At 44.0% G+C, this 17,975-nt stretch overlaps 1 protein-coding gene across 1 annotated transcript in view; it reads left to right on the top strand.

Moving 5' to 3' along the window:
• itga7 (integrin, alpha 7) overlaps positions 1-17,975 on the top strand; it is a 107,442-nt gene that overhangs the window by 84,686 nt on the left and 4,781 nt on the right. The window contains exons 10-23 of the mRNA XM_084317573.1: positions 2,131-2,258; positions 3,042-3,137; positions 6,134-6,195; positions 6,502-6,671; positions 7,657-7,806; positions 8,738-8,853; positions 10,827-11,007; positions 12,746-12,820; positions 12,921-13,000; positions 13,683-13,760; positions 15,206-15,308; positions 15,632-15,850; positions 16,484-16,603; positions 17,183-17,296. Coding sequence (XP_084173699.1) covers positions 2,131-2,258; positions 3,042-3,137; positions 6,134-6,195; positions 6,502-6,671; positions 7,657-7,806; positions 8,738-8,853; positions 10,827-11,007; positions 12,746-12,820; positions 12,921-13,000; positions 13,683-13,760; positions 15,206-15,308; positions 15,632-15,850; positions 16,484-16,603; positions 17,183-17,296 — 1,692 coding nt within the window. The remainder of the gene's footprint in view (positions 1-2,130; positions 2,259-3,041; positions 3,138-6,133; positions 6,196-6,501; positions 6,672-7,656; positions 7,807-8,737; positions 8,854-10,826; positions 11,008-12,745; positions 12,821-12,920; positions 13,001-13,682; positions 13,761-15,205; positions 15,309-15,631; positions 15,851-16,483; positions 16,604-17,182; positions 17,297-17,975) is intronic.

The raw sequence follows: 17,975 nt of genomic DNA, 5'->3' as shown, positions 1-17,975 counted from the left end.
AGGCTTTACGTTAAACGAAACAAGTGGAATTTCGAAGCTGTAAGCAGAATAAGTCATATGAATATAGTGTTCTTCCCCCTTTTTACTGTACAAGAAAGAATAGAAAACGCATTGCAATGACACCATGCAGATAGTGGACAGACTATATGATGGAATTCAAGTTCATGTATTGAAAGGCAGGATACATCATACATGCAGTGAGATTCATTATGCTCTCGTATTATATTGTTTATATAGGCTACCCAATACTGACATCAAAATAGATTGTAGTAGTATGCCTCTAGAAATCATGCAGCAGGTAGAAAATTGACGGGAGATCCATCGCGATTTGGAATAGAATTGAGGAGAACTTTAATCCGTGGGTATTAATCAAACAACACGGGAAAAGGCAGTCATATTCCAGCGCGGTCTTTATTAGCCGACAACAAAATAGATGCCTCTAAAAATCATATAGCCAATCGAACACAACTAATAAAGGCATTCATATTGTACAGCACGGTTATAATGACACACAACACAACCAACGCCAAACAGTGGTCAACGAACGGTCTTTATTAGTATTTTGAGCTGTCCAGGCAGAATTGCAGCAATGGTCTTAGGGAGCCGTTGATATCTGACATCACCGTTTACAAATCCGCCTTTTATTTATCCACCTCCGTTACGAGGACCTCCACCTCGGTGTCTGTGTAGTTTCTCTTTTTCGTTCGCTTTGCCATCCTCCAACATTCCACGCACAGGGATTCCCTCATGGTATTTGAAGGGGAGGGCCTGACCATATTTGGTTGGTCGGGGCGGTTTTGGTATGCAAATACGTGAAAGCGTGCACGAGCTGCGGCGCAGGGCCAAGGTGGGATTCATCATGACAGATGTGCGTAGAGCCTGCTTACGCACGTGTGATGAATGCCGACTTCCCTGTGCGTGCGCTAGTTCTAAATTCCGTGCTTACGTGTGGAAGTAGGTCAAGGTCAAAGTCCACGTTGATGAATGAGGGCCCAGGATTTTGGAAACGTATGTTATGTCAGTCTTTTCATACGGAGCAGAAGCATGGACGCTGAATGAAGAGGCAAAGAGGATGATAGACTCTTTTGAAATGTGGACGCTGAGGAAGATGCTGAAGATAACATGGAAGGATAAGATCAAGAATGAGGAGGTACTGAGAAGAGCGGATATGCAAGGAGGACAGCTGCTGGAGAGGTTGAAAAAGAGAAAGATGGAGTTGTGCGGGTATGTTCTGAGAGGATCCAGCGGGGAGATGTTCAAGAAGGTGGTGATGGGGAAGGTGGAAAGAGAGGAAGTGGAAGACCAAGAAGAGGCTGGTTAGACGACGTCTGTGATTGGAGCGGAGTGAGAGGCGGAGTCACGGAGTTGGAGAGAAGAAGTGGGGACAGAATGGGTTGGAGAGTGATAGGCAACCTTTGGAACGAAGAAGCCACCTAATGATGATGATGATCGTCACCAACGGCATATGTTCTGGAGTACGTTACACATGGTCGTTGCGATCGATGTGAAATCATGGTTGGATCAAAGCAGGATTGATGTCATATAGTCCTTACCTTCACTAGGAGGTACCCCAAAAAGAATATTCCAATTGTCTGATCGCGATCTCCAGTATTGGTGTCCATCGTGTCGCCAACATAATCCACCACAACACATGCATCGAGGGCATTGGACACGCTCCAATGTCATCGAGTGAACCGCTAGACTCGCCTGACCAAAAAAACTGCGCCCGGAGTGAATTAAATGTAACACCGGGTGTGAAAAAAAGGTTTCGAAGGGTGGGCGATACTGCCACCTACCAGGATGCGGCCGGTATTGCACTCTAGCGATCTCAGAGTGGTTCCCTATGGTAACCCCGAGGTCCGTGTGAGAGAAATGAATAAAAATATTGAATAAAAGAAATAACGATGAAAACCTGTCTATACTCGGGTCTGGCGCTGAACGGTTGGCGAGTTAACCCGACATTCCTCGGGTCTGGCGCTGATTGAGTTAAGTGTGAGGTCGCCAAAAAATGCCTAAATAAAATGGGGTCGTGGTATAAAAAAGTTTAAGAACCCCTGAGCTAATTCCATTCTTGCATTTCACACTGCTGTTTGCCGCGACACGTACTGACCTGAGTTCTTCACCCAACAGGTACTGGACGGTCGGGACTTTGATGTGAAGCGGTTTGGCTATTCTATCTCCGGAGGTTTGGACATTGATAAGAACCAGTATCCAGACCTGGCCGTGGGATCCCTCAATGACTCTGTGGTGCTCTTCAGGTGACACTGGATTTATCTATTATCTATTAGCTTATGTTAGGTTCAGTTGTACAGTGTTCCCCCCCACCCCTCCTGCCCACACCCCCCCCCCCCCACCCACCGAACCACCTCCAATGTACAGCCCCCCCCCCCCCCCCCCCCCCCCCCCCACCTCCCCAACCTCCCCAATGTACAGTTTTTACGTCAAATGTATATACTCTTTTCTGGACTCTTTTTGTATCACAAACAGTACTGTATTTGCAAATCTGGTATGTCATAAATGTATAGATGTAGCAGTACTGTCTATCTGTATGTCATGTATGTCATATATGTCCTAATTAATTGAAAATGGGGGACCCTGATGTAAACAAGATGAAAGTCTTTCTCTGGACTGCATCCCCTTAATAATTGTATGTATTGAGCTGTACTGTATTGTACCCATTCTGCAATCTGTTAATAACGTTTTCAATCAATCAATCTCAAATGTGCGTGGGCACATCCTCTTTGGGCTTTGCCAGTAACTAGACAGGGATTTATAAAGGCCAAGAGAACAAATAAAATCATATTTTTAACACCATCATCTTTTCGTTGACGGATAAAATGGAGGTGAGCAAGATCGAATATAAGTCACACGAGGCTGTTTCTCTGTTGTGTGTACAAAAAGACCTTCATGAAAAAATGTGTCATGGTAGTTTAATTTCCTGTGGTAATCCATTAGTATTTATATTATTCAATCTTTAATTGGAGTTCTGTAAGTATCTATTACTGTTCCACTATAATGGTGTTTTCCTGTGTGTTTCCCAGGTCTCGTCCGGTCATACATGTGATTAGAGACGTAACTATTGATCCCCAGTACATTGATCTGGAGCAGAACAACTGCCAGGGCCGAGATGGAGTTTGGTAAGGCTCTGTGATAATGACCAGGCTATTTCCAGGCTCATTCAACTAAGCTAACATGAACAATCAAACTATAATTACAATAATATTACACACATACATTGATAACATACATCCACTATCCATTGCTCAAAGTTATGTATCATTCTGATCCATTGTATTGATTGAAAATGAAATTAAGAGCATGGTAGAGCATGGCACTAATGCTGCCAGGAAGAGGCATTTGATTCCCATGAGGGAAAAACTAAATCTATGCCCTCATGGTACTGAAAAGGTACTTTGGATCAAAATGTCCACCAAATTATTTAGATTTACATATCCTATATATATATTTATACAACGGCATGCAAATTTCTCAATTCTGATTGGCTGAAACAGTCATTTTACACGACTTTATTGGCAACAATTCCACGCTGCTGGCCCAGGACCCGCCCACAACCGAACCACATCACATCACTCCGCAGGATCACAAGAAGGTGGACAATAATCTTTACAAATGGATATGTTGATAGCGACTAAACGACTAAATATCAAGCGATTCTGTCACAGCGAATGTCTTAGTCGTTTAAACAATGTTGGATGATGTAATTGATGGGTCTTGAATCATTCTGTAACAAAAGAAAAATCGCGGATTGATTGATTGATTAATTTTCAATTTTTTTTTCAATTTCTTTTTCCTTTCGACTGTCAGCGCTCGCTCTAGTCTCCACCCACCGCCACACCCTCCCCCCCCCCCCCCCCCCCCCACACACACACACACACACACACACACACACGCACGCACGCACGCACACGCACACACACACACACACACACTCTGCCTGCAACGCGGGCAGGCCCGGACTGGCCATCGGGAGCACCGGGAGTTTTCCCGGTGGCCTAGCCTGCACAGATAAAAAAAAAAAAAAAAAAAAAAAAAAAATTTTATAATTATAATTTTTTTTGCCAGGCCATTGTTTCTAGTTGTGGCGGCGGCGCGGCGCGATAGTTAGATAACCTAGGTGGGTGGGGAACAACCAGGATTTCACTGTCTGCGACAGAGTTGGAGAACTATCTGACTCTCTCCCTCGGATCACACACACACAATGGAGCCGTGCTGCCGCTTGTGATTGGTGGAGGCGGGACCAGGCGATACAACTGATTGACAGTGGAGGCGGCGAATGGAATGGCAGATGGCACTCTGCAGAATACTGTAACAGCCAGGCAGTGAGCCAGGTAGTTTTGTAATAATGAAAGGTCTGTTATTTAATGTTTGTGTAAGGGCTATTTTAACTGTTGATGGGTAGTGCATCAGTAAAGTGAATATGGTATTGTGCTCTTGCTCTGTTTGAATAGGTGGAGAGAGTGGTTAACTGTATTATAATAGTAAATAGACAAATATGTTGTGCTCTTGCTTTTTTCTTTTTGAAGGTGGAGAGAGTAGCATTGCTAGTGCCACAACAGTTTTATTTGAGGTTCATAACAGTACATTGTACTAAGCAATTGTTGGCTCATTAGTTTGTGATTCACATGAACTAAAATTCACCAGAATGCAGGAAATTAAGTCTTTGTAACTAAAAAAATCCTGGTGGGGGACCCCCAGACCCCCCGCTTAAAAAGTGGCCTGACTGGGGCTATATTTCGTGCTATATCTCCCGGTATGAATTATTTCCCCAGTCCGGCCCTGAACGCGGGGGATAGTCAGAGAGCTGGGTGCTGCGCTGTTCTAAGTGAGCATGGCCTATTGAGTTGATTGATTGATTGATTGATTGCTAATTTTATTACTGTACGCTTGGTTTCCAACTGGTTAAGTTTAGGCCCTCTACAGTAGGTTTAAAAAAATAAATAAAAGAATAGGGCGAAGAAAACGTTTTTTTCCTATAGGGCAAAGAAAACTTTTAAATTTGTTTTACCTACTTTATATAGAAGCATCTAAGAATGAAGTTCTATGGAAAGTAGGTCTGCATTCCCTTAACAATTGTGTGTATTGAGCCGTACTGTATTGTACCCATTCTGCATCTGGTAATACAATTTTCAATCAATCATTCCAATAATACACAGTTGGATGTGTTAGTTGGTTGGATGCACTTCAAGCTGCTGTAAAAAGTTTTCTTTGCCCTATAGGAAAAAAAACGTTTTCTTCGCCCTATTTTTTTATTTTATTTTATTTTAGCCTAAACTTAACCAGTTGGAAACCAGGGGTACAGTAATAAAATTAGCAATCAACCAATCAATCAATTCAATAGACCATGCTCACTTAAAACAGCGCTGCTTCTCTCTCAGTCTGACTCCCCCGCTGTTGCAGACAGGAGTGTGTGTGTGTGTGTGTGTGTGTGTGTGTGTGTGTGTGTGCGTGTGTGTGCGTGTGACGTGTGTGTGTGTGTGTGTGTGTGTGTGTGTGTGTGTGTGTGTGTGTGTGTGTGTGTGTGTGTGTGTGTGTCTGTGTGTGTGTGGGTACGCCAGCGTCGGACAGTGTGAGAGTGAACGCTGCAGTCAGTGGGAAGGAAGTAGAAATTTAAATCAATCAATTAATCAATCAATCAATCCGCGATTTTTCTTTTGTTCTAGATTGACTCAAGACCCATCAATTACATCATCCAACATTGTTTAAAGGACTAACACATTCCCCTTGACAGAATCGCTTCATATTTAGTCGTTATGGCGCTATCAACATTCTGGCGCTATCAACATTCTCCCGGAGTGAGCCGGCGGAGTGATTATGTGATTCGGTTGTGGGCGGGTCCTGAGCCCAGGACCGTGGATTGTTGCCAATAAAGACGTGTAAATGGACTGTTTCAGCCAATCAGAATCGAGAAATTTGCATGCCGTTGTATAAATATATATATATATATATATATATATATATATATATATATATATATATATACCAATACAGCCTTAGCAAGTGTTTTCAAAGAGAGTGTTTCACTCGGGTATAATAGAAAAGGGTTTCTAGTTTGGCAAACTAATATATACTCAGATATATAACAGTTTTAATTCTCCGACGTCCCTTTTTTCAGTGTGGAGGTCAAGGCCTGCTTCACCTTCACGGCCCACCCAGACCACTACGCACCCCACATCAGTAAGTCACACCTCTCGCTGAACAACCAACTTATTTCTCATCTCCCAGAAGGGTTTAAAACACTCCCTATGATGCCTTAGTTAGTCATGGCTATTTATATATACGGTAACCTTAGACTTTATTATGACGGACACGGCTGTGTAATACTGTATTCCCTTACATGATGTGAAGATATATTCAACCCCTGGTGAGCTCTGTAATTTGCTCTCTGTGTGCGTCCTGACATTTCTCTCTATTTTCCATCCTTCTGTCTCCATCCATCCATCCCACCCTCTCTCTCTCTCTCTCTCCACCATCTTCCTTTAGCCCTCGTGGTACATTTTGAAGCTGATACTGAGCGCAGGAAGTTGGGTCTCCCCCACCGTGTCAACTTCCTGGGTCGTAGTTCACTGGAGCCAGAGTACACCCAGACAGAGGAGGTGGAGCTCCACGCCCAGCGCCACCTGGCCTGCACCAGCGCTCTTTTCCAGCTCCAGGTGGCTAGAGCCCGCGATCCACATGAGCAATAAGGGACACATCTGATCATATTGTAGTAGAATTTAAGCAGTTTGAGGCAAATTACTTTCAGAGGAATACAGTTTTATTAAGATAACAAAACCAGAGTTAATTTGGAGACAACTGAATAACATGAATTACACATCACACTCATATACCCAGGTATTCTGAATACATCTGCTATGAGACACAACTCTATCCATCCAATAACTAGCACAGTTCAACTAGGCCAACATTCTATGGTGAATAAAGTGTTTAACAAGGAACCGTAGGTGCTCTTGGGTCAGAAGACTGAAAAAAGAAGGGTTCCCAGACACTCAAAGATATATACGGAAGGAAACATGTATTTCTTAAAAAGGCTTTAATTGTGCCACGGCTACATAGTTAAAGTGCCTGGGATCCCCTCTTTTTTCTATAGATCCAATATTTGCTACCCGTCTCTCTGTTATTGGCTGAGTTTACTTATGATGGATGATGCCCTTGTGGTTTTCAACAGGGCTTTTAACATCTTAGTGCTGATATGAGGTCAGGTTGTTGAGTTCTCTTAGCAAGTGGTCATACTAAGCTGAGTCACACAGATGACAGGTGGACATAAACCAGAACATTGGACCTCTCTGTGTGAATTCTCCTGACAAGCAGTCACAATTATCAGGACTCACTATACAGATGTGTGTCATTTGAATATATGCAATACTCATCATTTATTAATTTATGTAAAACCATTATAGATTTTCTACAACAATATGAAGGCCCACAGCCAAATGTGTATATATTTGGTGGTCCTCAGCATGAACAAGGACATCAGTGTAATAGAGGTAAAGCGCATTTCCTGTGAGCCACCACTAGGGGCAGAATGGCTAACCATGAGTGAGTTAGTGATATGAAATGCACTTTGCATCTAAAAATGTAAATTTTAACGAAATTGCAATAAACCCCAATTACATTTTCTTTAATCTCCCCATACAGGAAAATATCCGTGACAAACTGCGTCCCATCTCCCTGGCAATCACCCACACCATCAAGTCTGTGCCACCACGCAGACACTCAGGAACCAAGACTCTCGAGGAGCTGGCACCTGTCCTGAGTCTCTCCCCTTCTAACACACTGCATTCTGAGGTCAGTGGCAAGAACCAGAAATATTTATGTATAGAAACCAGGCATATTTGATGTCTGAGGGGAATACTGCACTGTAATTCCTGCATATACATATTGAATGATTATGCAGGAATTTGCCTTGCCTAAAATGACATTCAGAAAGGTCTACTTCTTACTCTTGGGTTAGGTTTATTCTACATGCAACATTTCTTTCTATCCTATACACAGTGCAAAATATTGACAACTAGGACACAGGAATATAAGAAAGTCTACTTAATATTATGTGTTTCTAAAGCATACCGTTGTTAAAGGGGTACAGTTTTCAACCTTAATGCTATTGTTCTGTTGTGAGGAGGACATGTGTTCTGTTGTGAGGATGACATGTGTTCTGTTGTGAGGAGGACATGTGTTCTGTTGTGAGGAGGACATGTGTTCTGTTGTGAGGAGGACATGTGTTCTGTTGTGAGGAGAGAGGACATGTGTTCTGTTGTGAGGAGGACATGTGTTCGGTTGTGAGGAGAGAGGACATGTGTTCTGTTGTGAGGAGGACATGTGTTCGGTTGTGAGGAGAGAGGACATGTGTTCTGTTGTGAGGAGGACATGTGTTCGGTTGTGAGGAGGACATGTGTTCTGTTGTGAGGAGGACATGTGTTCTGTTGTGAGGAGGACATGTGATAATTGGACATGTAACTCAAGACCATGTAGCTCAACCGCATCGGCACCCCAATAAATTCCTCTGGGTGACGTCACAGAGAGGATCAGACCTCTAGCGAACTGTGGACACTATTTCCTCAATCGTTTCTTTCCTTGAGTTGGACTCTACTACAGTTGAAAATAGTTGAGGAAATAGTGTCTGCAGTTCGCAGTATTCAGTACTTTTACTTGTACAATGACAGTAAATCTAATCTAATCTAATATGTGTGATATATGTCTCACTCTGTGTCCCATGAAGGTGAATTTCCTACGGGAGGGATGTGGTGACGACAAGATCTGCCAGAGCAACCTGAAGCTGAGCTACCAGTTTGGAACCCGGCCCCTGACCTCTGACCTTTTCACCCCACTGCCAAAGTTAGTACCTAACCTGCTCTATGGGGGCGGGTGGGTTCCCCAGCAGCTTCATCACCAAACACAAATTGTGTTTACCGCAGTGTTATCTACATTTTAACTTTTCTCTTTCACACTTGATCTCTATGTTGTATGTCTATATTCTGCATACGTGCATGGTCTACAAATTTGGCAAAAGCTAGAGTACGTTTTTATATAGGAGTAATAGTATACAAGTAATAATAATAAACGTGATTTATATAGCACTCAAAGTTGCTTTACATGAGTAGGTAGTGAAACATAACACAGACACACAAGGATGGATGGGTGGAGCTAATAGTGTTAGGAACCGGTTTACAGGTAGGCTCAAATGCACAACACGGGAGAAAGTTCAACCCTGAAGGGCGTTTAATAATACGTTGCAAAAAAGAGAGCGCACTCCAGTGCAGTGTGTGTGTGTGTCTTGAGCCTGGCGGGGGGTATCCGTGACCGGGGGGAAGCAGTGGGTTGAAGCTGGGGGGATAAAGGAGAGAGAGACGAGGTAAGTTTTCCACGGAGAAACGAGGGGGAAGCATACGGGAAAAACACAGGGAAAACATAAGACGTAAAAAATCATGGAACGGGTGGAGACACGAAAAAACACAACAGGAGTAAGGTTAGCATGATGATGGAAAAAACATGAGTAACAGAGGTAATGTTAAGAAGATACTTGCCAGGCCGTCAATAAACGAAGATCTGACGCTGATGCATGGAGATCCTGGTCTTCTTGTAGGTGGTGAGGTGATTAGATGGCAGGTGTGGAGTCTCCATCCATCAGCGTGATGATTATCAGCTGTGCCTTTTGTGCGCCCGAAGAGAGCGTGCGCCGAAGTGCAGGGAGTGGATGGGACAGACACAGGGTTAGAGACAGACATGGGGGTGTGTGAGGGAGACGGAGGGGATTGTGCAGGTGAAACCGTAACAAAGAGAAGGCAATGGAGAAGGGAGGAGTCTTGAGGCAGGATTGGAAAACTGCGATGGACTCTGAGTCTCTTATATTATCTAATATCTTGGGGGAGAGAGTTCCAGAGCCTAGGAGCTGCCCTGGAGAAGGCCCTGTCCCCAAAACTGTGAGGGTTGGACTTGGGGATGGAGAGAAGGGAGGCTGAGGTGGATCTGAAGGACCGACAGGGTTGGTAGAGGGGAGAGGTCAGTGAGATATGGGGGGTCCAGTAGGTGAAGGGCTTTGTAGGTAAAGAACAGAATTTGGAGATATTTTACGACTAGGGTGATGTGGTGCGAAGATTTGGGTGAGTTAGGAGTCAGGCAGATACGTTCTGGACCAGATTATTGATGGAGCAGCAGAGAGCAGTAGAGGAGTGAGATGCAGTGAAGGAGTGAGATGCCATAGAGGAGTGAGATGCAGTAGAGGAGTGAGATGCTATAGTCGAGACAGGAGGAGATGAAGGTGTGGATCAGTGTTTTAGCAGCAGGGGGCAGGAGAGGGCCTGATCTTTGCAATATTGCGAAGGTGGTAGAAAGATGTTTTGACAATTCTATGGGGCTCGAGTCTCTGAGCGGATCTCGGCCTGCCATATGACCTTTCCACCTAGATGATGTAAAAATCCCCAAATCCTCTGCCAGCGTTATACCTGTTGTTTAGTCTAGACCTTCTTTCTCCACGTGAATTTAAATATACTCTGCTGCACTGGCCTAATAGCTCTGCTGTGTGAGCAGACACGTTCAGTTTATAATGTTGTCTGACTAAGTATTGATAACACGCTTAGTATTTTACAAATTATAGATTTAAATTAAATATAAATATAAACAGATTAAATGTTTTATTCGTTGAATTTGGGCACTGATATGCACATTTCTTTTTCATGATCGCAAACATTTTCAGTCTGAGTGGTGCCAGCAGTGGCAAACCCCCAAAACCTGCTGATGTTACTGTCATACTCTCTATCCATTGATCATATCTTTCCTTTCACCCCCGACACCTTCCTACCTCCATCCAGGGATGATGAGGATGTGCAGGTGTTCTCTCTGTCGGACCAGCGTTCGGTGGTGCTGGAGATCACCATCACCAACATGCCCTCTGACCCCCTGTACCCCGAGGAGGACGGGGATGATGCCCACGCTGCCCAGCTGCTCATCTCTCTCCCAGAAACGCTGTCTTACGCAGGCTCCAGGCCACAGGTATGAAACACTGTTCTACGCAGGCTCCAGGCCACAGGTATGAAACACTGTTCTACGCGGGCTCCAGGCCACAGGTATGAAACACTGTTCTACGCAGGCTCCAGGCCACAGGTATGAAACACTGTTCTACGCAGGCTCCAGGCCACAGGTATGAAGTGCTGTTCTACGCAGGCTCCAGGCCACAGGTATGAAGCACTGTTCTACGCAGGCTCCAGGCCACAGGTATGAAGCACTGTTCTACGCGGGCTCCAGGCCACGGGTATGAAACACTGTTCTACGCAGGCTCCAGGCCACAGGTATGAAACACTGTTCTACGCAGGCTCCAGGCCACAGGTATGAAACACTGTTCTACGCAGGCTCCAGGCCACAGGTATGAAACACTGTTCTACGCAGGCTCCAGGCCACAGGTATGAAGTGCTGTTCTACGCAGGCTCCAGGCCACAGGTATGAAGCGCTGTTCTACGCAGGCTCCAGGCCACAGGTATGAAGTGCTGTTCTACGCAGGCTCCAGGCCACAGGTATGAAGCACTGTTCTACGCGGGCTCCAGGCCACGGGTATGAAACACTGTTCTACGCAGGCTCCAGGCCACAGGTATGAAACACTGTTCTACGCAGGCTCCAGGCCACAGGTATGAAACACTGTTCTACGCAGGCTCCAGGCCACAGGTATGAAACACTGTTCTACGCAGGCTCCAGGCCACAGGTATGAAACACTGTTCTACGCAGGCTCCAGGCCACAGGTATGAAACACTGTTCTACGCAGGCTCCAGGCCACAGGTATGAAGCACTGTTCTACGCAGGCTCCAGGCCACAGGTATGAAGCGCTGTTCTACGCGGGCTCCAGGCCACAGGTATGAAACACTGTTCTACGCAGGCTCCAGGCCACAGGTATGAAGCACTGTTCTACGCAGGCTCCAGGCCACAGGTATGAAACACTGTTCTACGCAGGCTCCAGGCCACAGGTATGAAGCGCTGTTCTACGCGGGCTCCAGGCCACAGGTATGAAGCACTGTTCTACGCGGGCTCCAGGCCACAGGTATGAAACACTGTTCTACGCAGGCTCCAGGCCACAGGTATGAAACACTGTTCTACGCAGGCTCCAGGCCACAGGTATGAAGTGCTGTTCTACGCGGGCTCCAGGCCACAGGTATGAAGCGCTGTTCTACGCAGGCTCCAGTCTCCAACACATAAGGAGGATACACTGTGGTGTCATCAGTGTCCTAATTCAGAAACCTTGGTGGTTCTCCGACATGGGGAATTGGGGGGGAAACAAATAAAACACATTCTTCTTACGATGCACTTTAAAATGTTTTAACTTGTTCCCCTGTTGCGTCACGGAATATGACATTTTATGGGAGACATAGCTGTCAATTACAGTAAAGAAAATGACCAAATAGGAGGCACAAGGTTTATGCCGGACGCTAGCAATCTAAAGTAGGCTACACAATTCTGGTTGAGGTTCATCATCATGGAACTGTTTTACTGGAGCTGGAACATGGAACTGTTTGAGGTTCATCATCATAGAACTGTTTTACTGGAGCTGGAACATGGAACTGTTTGAGTGTTGAGCTACTGCAAAGTTGCATGCTGGGCAACAGGAAATCAATCTCCACTTAAAGTGGCCGTGGTGGTTCTAGTAAGTAGGGGCCTGAACTCCAAATTGAAATGCTCTATACTGACTTCATGGTGCTCGATATTTGCTGATGTATTTATTTGTTCTAATCATGACTGGCTGCAGGAACAGTGTCAAGCCAACCAGAACGGCACCCAGGCAGAATGTGAACTGGGGAACCCTATCAAACGAGATGCTACGGTAAGATATATTTAGTCAGTGCTGATCATCACAGCAGCCAATACTGTACAAGTATGGACCATTTTATCTTGAACATGTGTTGTTTGTGTTTGTTCTTCAGCTGAAGTTCCAGATCATCTTGAGCATGTCTGCCATCACCATCGAGACCATGGAGCTGACTGTTGACCTCTTATTGGCAACGTAAGTCGCACATGTCTCCTCTGCACTGGATGCTTGGCTGAGGGCCACACAACGATGAAAAAAAAAAGCCCACACACTATGTTACTCTTTCGACTGTTTAAACAGTTGAAATGGTGGCAAAGTGGACTAGCATCCATTTTGGATTCTTATAGCTCTTTGTTTTGCTCACTCAGTATTTAAGCGAAGATCCACACTAAAATAATAGTCACGTAATACTATATGGCAGCTTTGATTTGTGAATATGAACCAGTCTCTCTCTCTCTTGAGCTGAAGAGGCTAGAGAGGATGTCATCAAGAGACATATCCTGGAGCTGTTCCATAGAAAGTGAATAGTGGGACAACTTCTAGGATACGATGACAGTACCCATGGTGATTTTACTGGGATATGACAAAAATTTCTGATTCAGAGTTGGAAACCCTATATTTAAATAACACTCATTTATAATAGCTCAAAGACAAATTCTATGAGCCCATAAAGCCATTATTTAATTGTCAATGGACTCCAAAAAGAGTCTCAATCACAGATTAAAGTCTCGATGCTCTGATTTCCAGTTTAGGGACACAGTTGTCCATGTTTATAGGTATTGACTTAACTCAGATCATTGGACTAGCACAATGTGAATTCTGTCCATGATGCCATATTAATGTGTTTGATAAATCTTGTTTCTCTTGGTGTCCTCAGGATCAGTGAGCAGCCTGACCTGGCTCCAGTCACAGCCGTGGCTAAAGTGGTGATAGAGCTCCCTCTGTCTGTCAGTGGGTGAGTGACATTACAGTGTTTTCTAAAAGCTGGGTATGACAGTTCCTCCATAAAAGCCCCCCCCCCCCCCCCCCCCCCTTCTCTGTTTTTGCCCTGTCATTTTGGCAGCTGTCCCACTAAGGCAGGAGACACAAGGAGCATCTTAAAACCCTCCTCCATGCAGCAGCTTTGTCATCTCAAATTACATGATAGGCCAATGAAACGCCACGTTCCTCAGCTGGGAGATGGTTGGATCATCAATTAGGAGAAAAATACAGCACTTAGAAATTAGAATATAGTAATATATTAACGAAGATTATAGCCTATAAAACATAAAGATTAATATTTAGAAATTGGCTGGAAACTTTCCAAAAGTGTAGAGGACTGTTTACCCCCCTCCCTTCAGGCAGGAGGCTGCAAAGCATCCCGGCAAGAACCACCAGGCTGAAGAATAGCTTCTTCCCGGATGCTGTGAGACGACTGAACAGTTCATCGCAGCTCATCACTGCCATGCCTCTGCACACTGCACCGTAGCACTTTATGGCACCTATCTCTTTTCATCTTTTAATCAGTGAATCATATTAGTCTTATTGAATTAAATCAGTTTTTACTGAATTAGACTAGGTTTTTATTTAAATGGATTAGTTTGCTATTGAATCAATTCACTGTTTTTATTGACCGTTTTTATTGAATGATTAGTTTTTACTGGATTTTTATTGAATCAGTTTGTATGTCTGTCATGAGGATCAGTATTTATTTATTTTAGTATTTATTCTAGTTTATCTAGTATCAAATGGCTATAACTGAGACCTGAGTGCTAACTTATATCTCGTGCTTCCATGTCAGTGGAAACATTACAATAAACATAACTGACTTTTGACACTTATTGGCATGGGGTCATTATCAATTGATGATGATCTACAGTATGATGCTGAAGCAGAGCTGTCCCTTTCCCCTTCTCTCTCTTCCCTTCCATCTCTCACCTCCTGCAAACTATGATGAAGCAGAGCTGTCCTTTCCCCCCATTATTTACTAGGGGGGGGGTTGATGACTGTAGTAAAATATCCAACAAGCTTTGCAGCTGTCTTGTGGCTGACTGTATTATACAATACTATTAATACTGCTTGGTGTGCTTGTTTATAATGTACAGTTGGGTCATTCCTGTCTTGTTTGTTTATACTGTACAGTCAGGTAATTCTTGTTAGGATTTGGGCCACTATCCCAGCAGGATTATTTGGTTTCCATCTCCATAATATTTCCATTATACCCCACTCTCATTCAAATCCTGGCTAGCCTTTTTCTTGAACAAATTGGGTTGTCTTGCTAAGCCATTCCAGGCTAGCTTGTGGGTTTACATATTACAAGTAAGCCTTCTGTCCCAGTAAACAGATAGTTATGGAGCTGTGTCAGTGTGTGTACAGCTGTCTGTATGATCCAGGGATGTGATCCTTTATGTGTTACTGCAGGCTGGCCCATTCTCACCAGCTGTTCTTCAGTGGGGCTGTTAAGGGAGAGAGTGCCATGAGCACTTTGGACGACATCGGCAGCCCTGTGGACCTCGAGTTCATGGTGAGGGACCAGCATTTGTGTCTGTGGGTGTTTTAGTTTGCTACTTTAGTTTAGATTAGTTTGTGTGTGATTGTGTTAGCCGATAATGACATACTATACTATCTCTGATTAATCTGATTTATTGGTTGCATACCTCTATGGCTACAGAGCCTAGATAACTGATAAGGCCTGCTTATTCAAATCAATCAACCAATCAATCAATCAATCAGTTAGTCAAACAAATATAATTTTTATGGCATGTTTCATACAATGAATACAATTCATAGTACTTTCACACAAAAAAACAACAACATCCCAACATTGTTTATTACCAATGTCTTCAGGTGTCCAATCCAGGGCAGGCTCTGCAGACTCTCGGCTCCGCCTTCCTCAACATCATGTGGCCTTATGAGCTGGCCAATGGAAAATGGCTATTGTATCCAGTCAGCCTCAAGTTCGAGGGCCACCCAGATACACACTGTTCCCCCTCAGGAGCTCTCAACCCACTGAAACTACACCACGCATCCGCAGCCACAGAGCTGCCACAGCTGGGCCATCTCAGGGTAGGCCAAGGAGTACAGTGTCATAGTATTAATGATAATCACCCGCTAGTCTGCCATCAAATACTATGAAGAAAGTCTGATGCAATTTTGTAGAATGTGAAGTAGAAACACAAAGTATTTCTGTAGGTATTCCTGCCATAGGGGGTGTACTCCTAAATCCCTTTGGAAAATACGAATGGGATTCGTGAAATTTAGGTTACGGTTTTTGCGCTGAACAGAAGATAGCTAACATAAGTTAACATCAACTTTGTGAAATTTGAAGCCTTACTTCACTGGATGGATTTTAAAAGTAGCCTTTGTTTCTACAGTGGCTACACTTACATGTTCCACTTTTATACACATTGGTTCCACTTTTCTCCCACTGTATAACACAGATTCAAACACTTAATTCAGAAATGTTTTGATGCATATCCTTGGCAATGCTGTTAACCCTTTCACTACCACACTACCAAAGGGTTAAGCCTTTCACTGCGACAATACAGAAGGTTAACCCGGTCACTGCCACACTACAGATGGTTAACCGTCTGTAGTGTGGTAGTGAAAGGGTTAACCTTCCGTAGTGTGGTAGTGAAAGGGTTAACATGGTTTGAGACTAATCTGATTCCAAATATTTGTACGTGTCATTTTCACCAGGCGGAGAGGAAGGCCCGGTCCCACCCAGAAGGGGGGGAGGGGCAGGTCATGACCAAAGGCAGCGTGGAGAGAACCACCCCAGCTGTGGCCGCTTCAGAGAGACGCAAGTCACTCAAACTGGTGAGAGAGAGAGGGAGAGGAGAGGAGAGGAGAGGAGGAGAGAAGGATGAGAGAGATGGCAAGGAGGGGGGAGGACAAGAAGAGTAGAGAGAGAGAGAGGGCAATGAAGAGGGGAGGAAGAGAAGAGAGAGAGAGGGGAGGAAGAGAGAGGACTGCTCAAATGTTCTGACATCAATCATCACACTTCAAATAGTACACATTTGGTATGCCTTGGTAACCATTGTTAAGTATGGCTAAGTGTTATGGGAAAAAAACAGTAAACAGTAAGTACAACACAGTAATGAGAAAAAAAATCCAATTCCAAAAACCAATACTGTATTTTGATGGAAAGTGTAATACAGTATTAAACTGAAAGTTACTCAGTCATTCTCAAATATTTCAGAAATCATTTTGTGAGAATCTCGACTCAGTTATTCACTTATTTATCAAAAATAATATCTCACAAAGCGATCACACTGATCATCAATAAACGATAATAATTACATATCTCCCTATCAAGCATATTTTCCCCAGGTCTGAGTCCATATCTTACAATGCTCACCCCTCTGTGTCTCTCTCTCTCTCTCCTTCCTCCTCCAGGACTGTCTCCTGGGTTCAGCCCGCTGTGTGCTCTTCCAGTGTCCCCTCCACAGCTTCTCCGGCCAGGCCGTCCTCAAGATCCATGCCCGCCTGTGGAACAGCACTTTCATAGAGGTAACATTCCCATCATCACCCCGTCAGCTCTATCCAGTAGTCCCTCTCTCTCTTCACTTCAATCAAAAGTGAACTGGTTCTGGCAGGGATATCCTGGGAGCCTTAATGCAAGTGGAGGGTAATTGCAGACCAGATGGCTTGGCACATCAGTTACAGAGAGTTGTTTGAAGGAGCATAGCTGTGACGTTATAGCAGCCAGTCACCACACAGTAAAGTACAGTGACTACAGGGGTAATATTGTGGTGTAACTGAAAGGCAATTTACAATATGACAACATTGTACAATATTTTTATTAAATTTGTATAGGCATTAGTGGAATAGAGAATTAAGTGTTGGTGTGTGTTTTACAAAAGAAAAACCCTCAGCTTTATTTATTTACTGATTCAATGATTTTTTTTATGTAATTAAATAAATGCTGTTAAATGTATTGGTCCCCTGTCAACATTTGACACTAGTCATATACTTTAAGACCACAGGACCACAGAAACGATTATTCTAGATGTACATAGAGCATCCTTCAGTTTGAAGCACCATTAGCCATCACCATCACCATCACCTTTCCTGTCACTTACTGCACCATTTCCTTTAACCGTCACCTATCCAGGAAAGATTTATTTTTGATTGGTTTTTAGCAACACCCTGTTTCACAGTCACACACATTCACACCTGGGAGCTGCCC

This window comes from Notolepis coatsorum (assembly GCF_963971535.1).
Source record: "Notolepis coatsorum genome assembly, chromosome: 6".
NCBI lineage: Eukaryota > Metazoa > Chordata > Actinopteri > Aulopiformes > Paralepididae > Notolepis > Notolepis coatsorum.
This window is presented reverse-complemented; position numbering and strand designations above follow the sequence as displayed.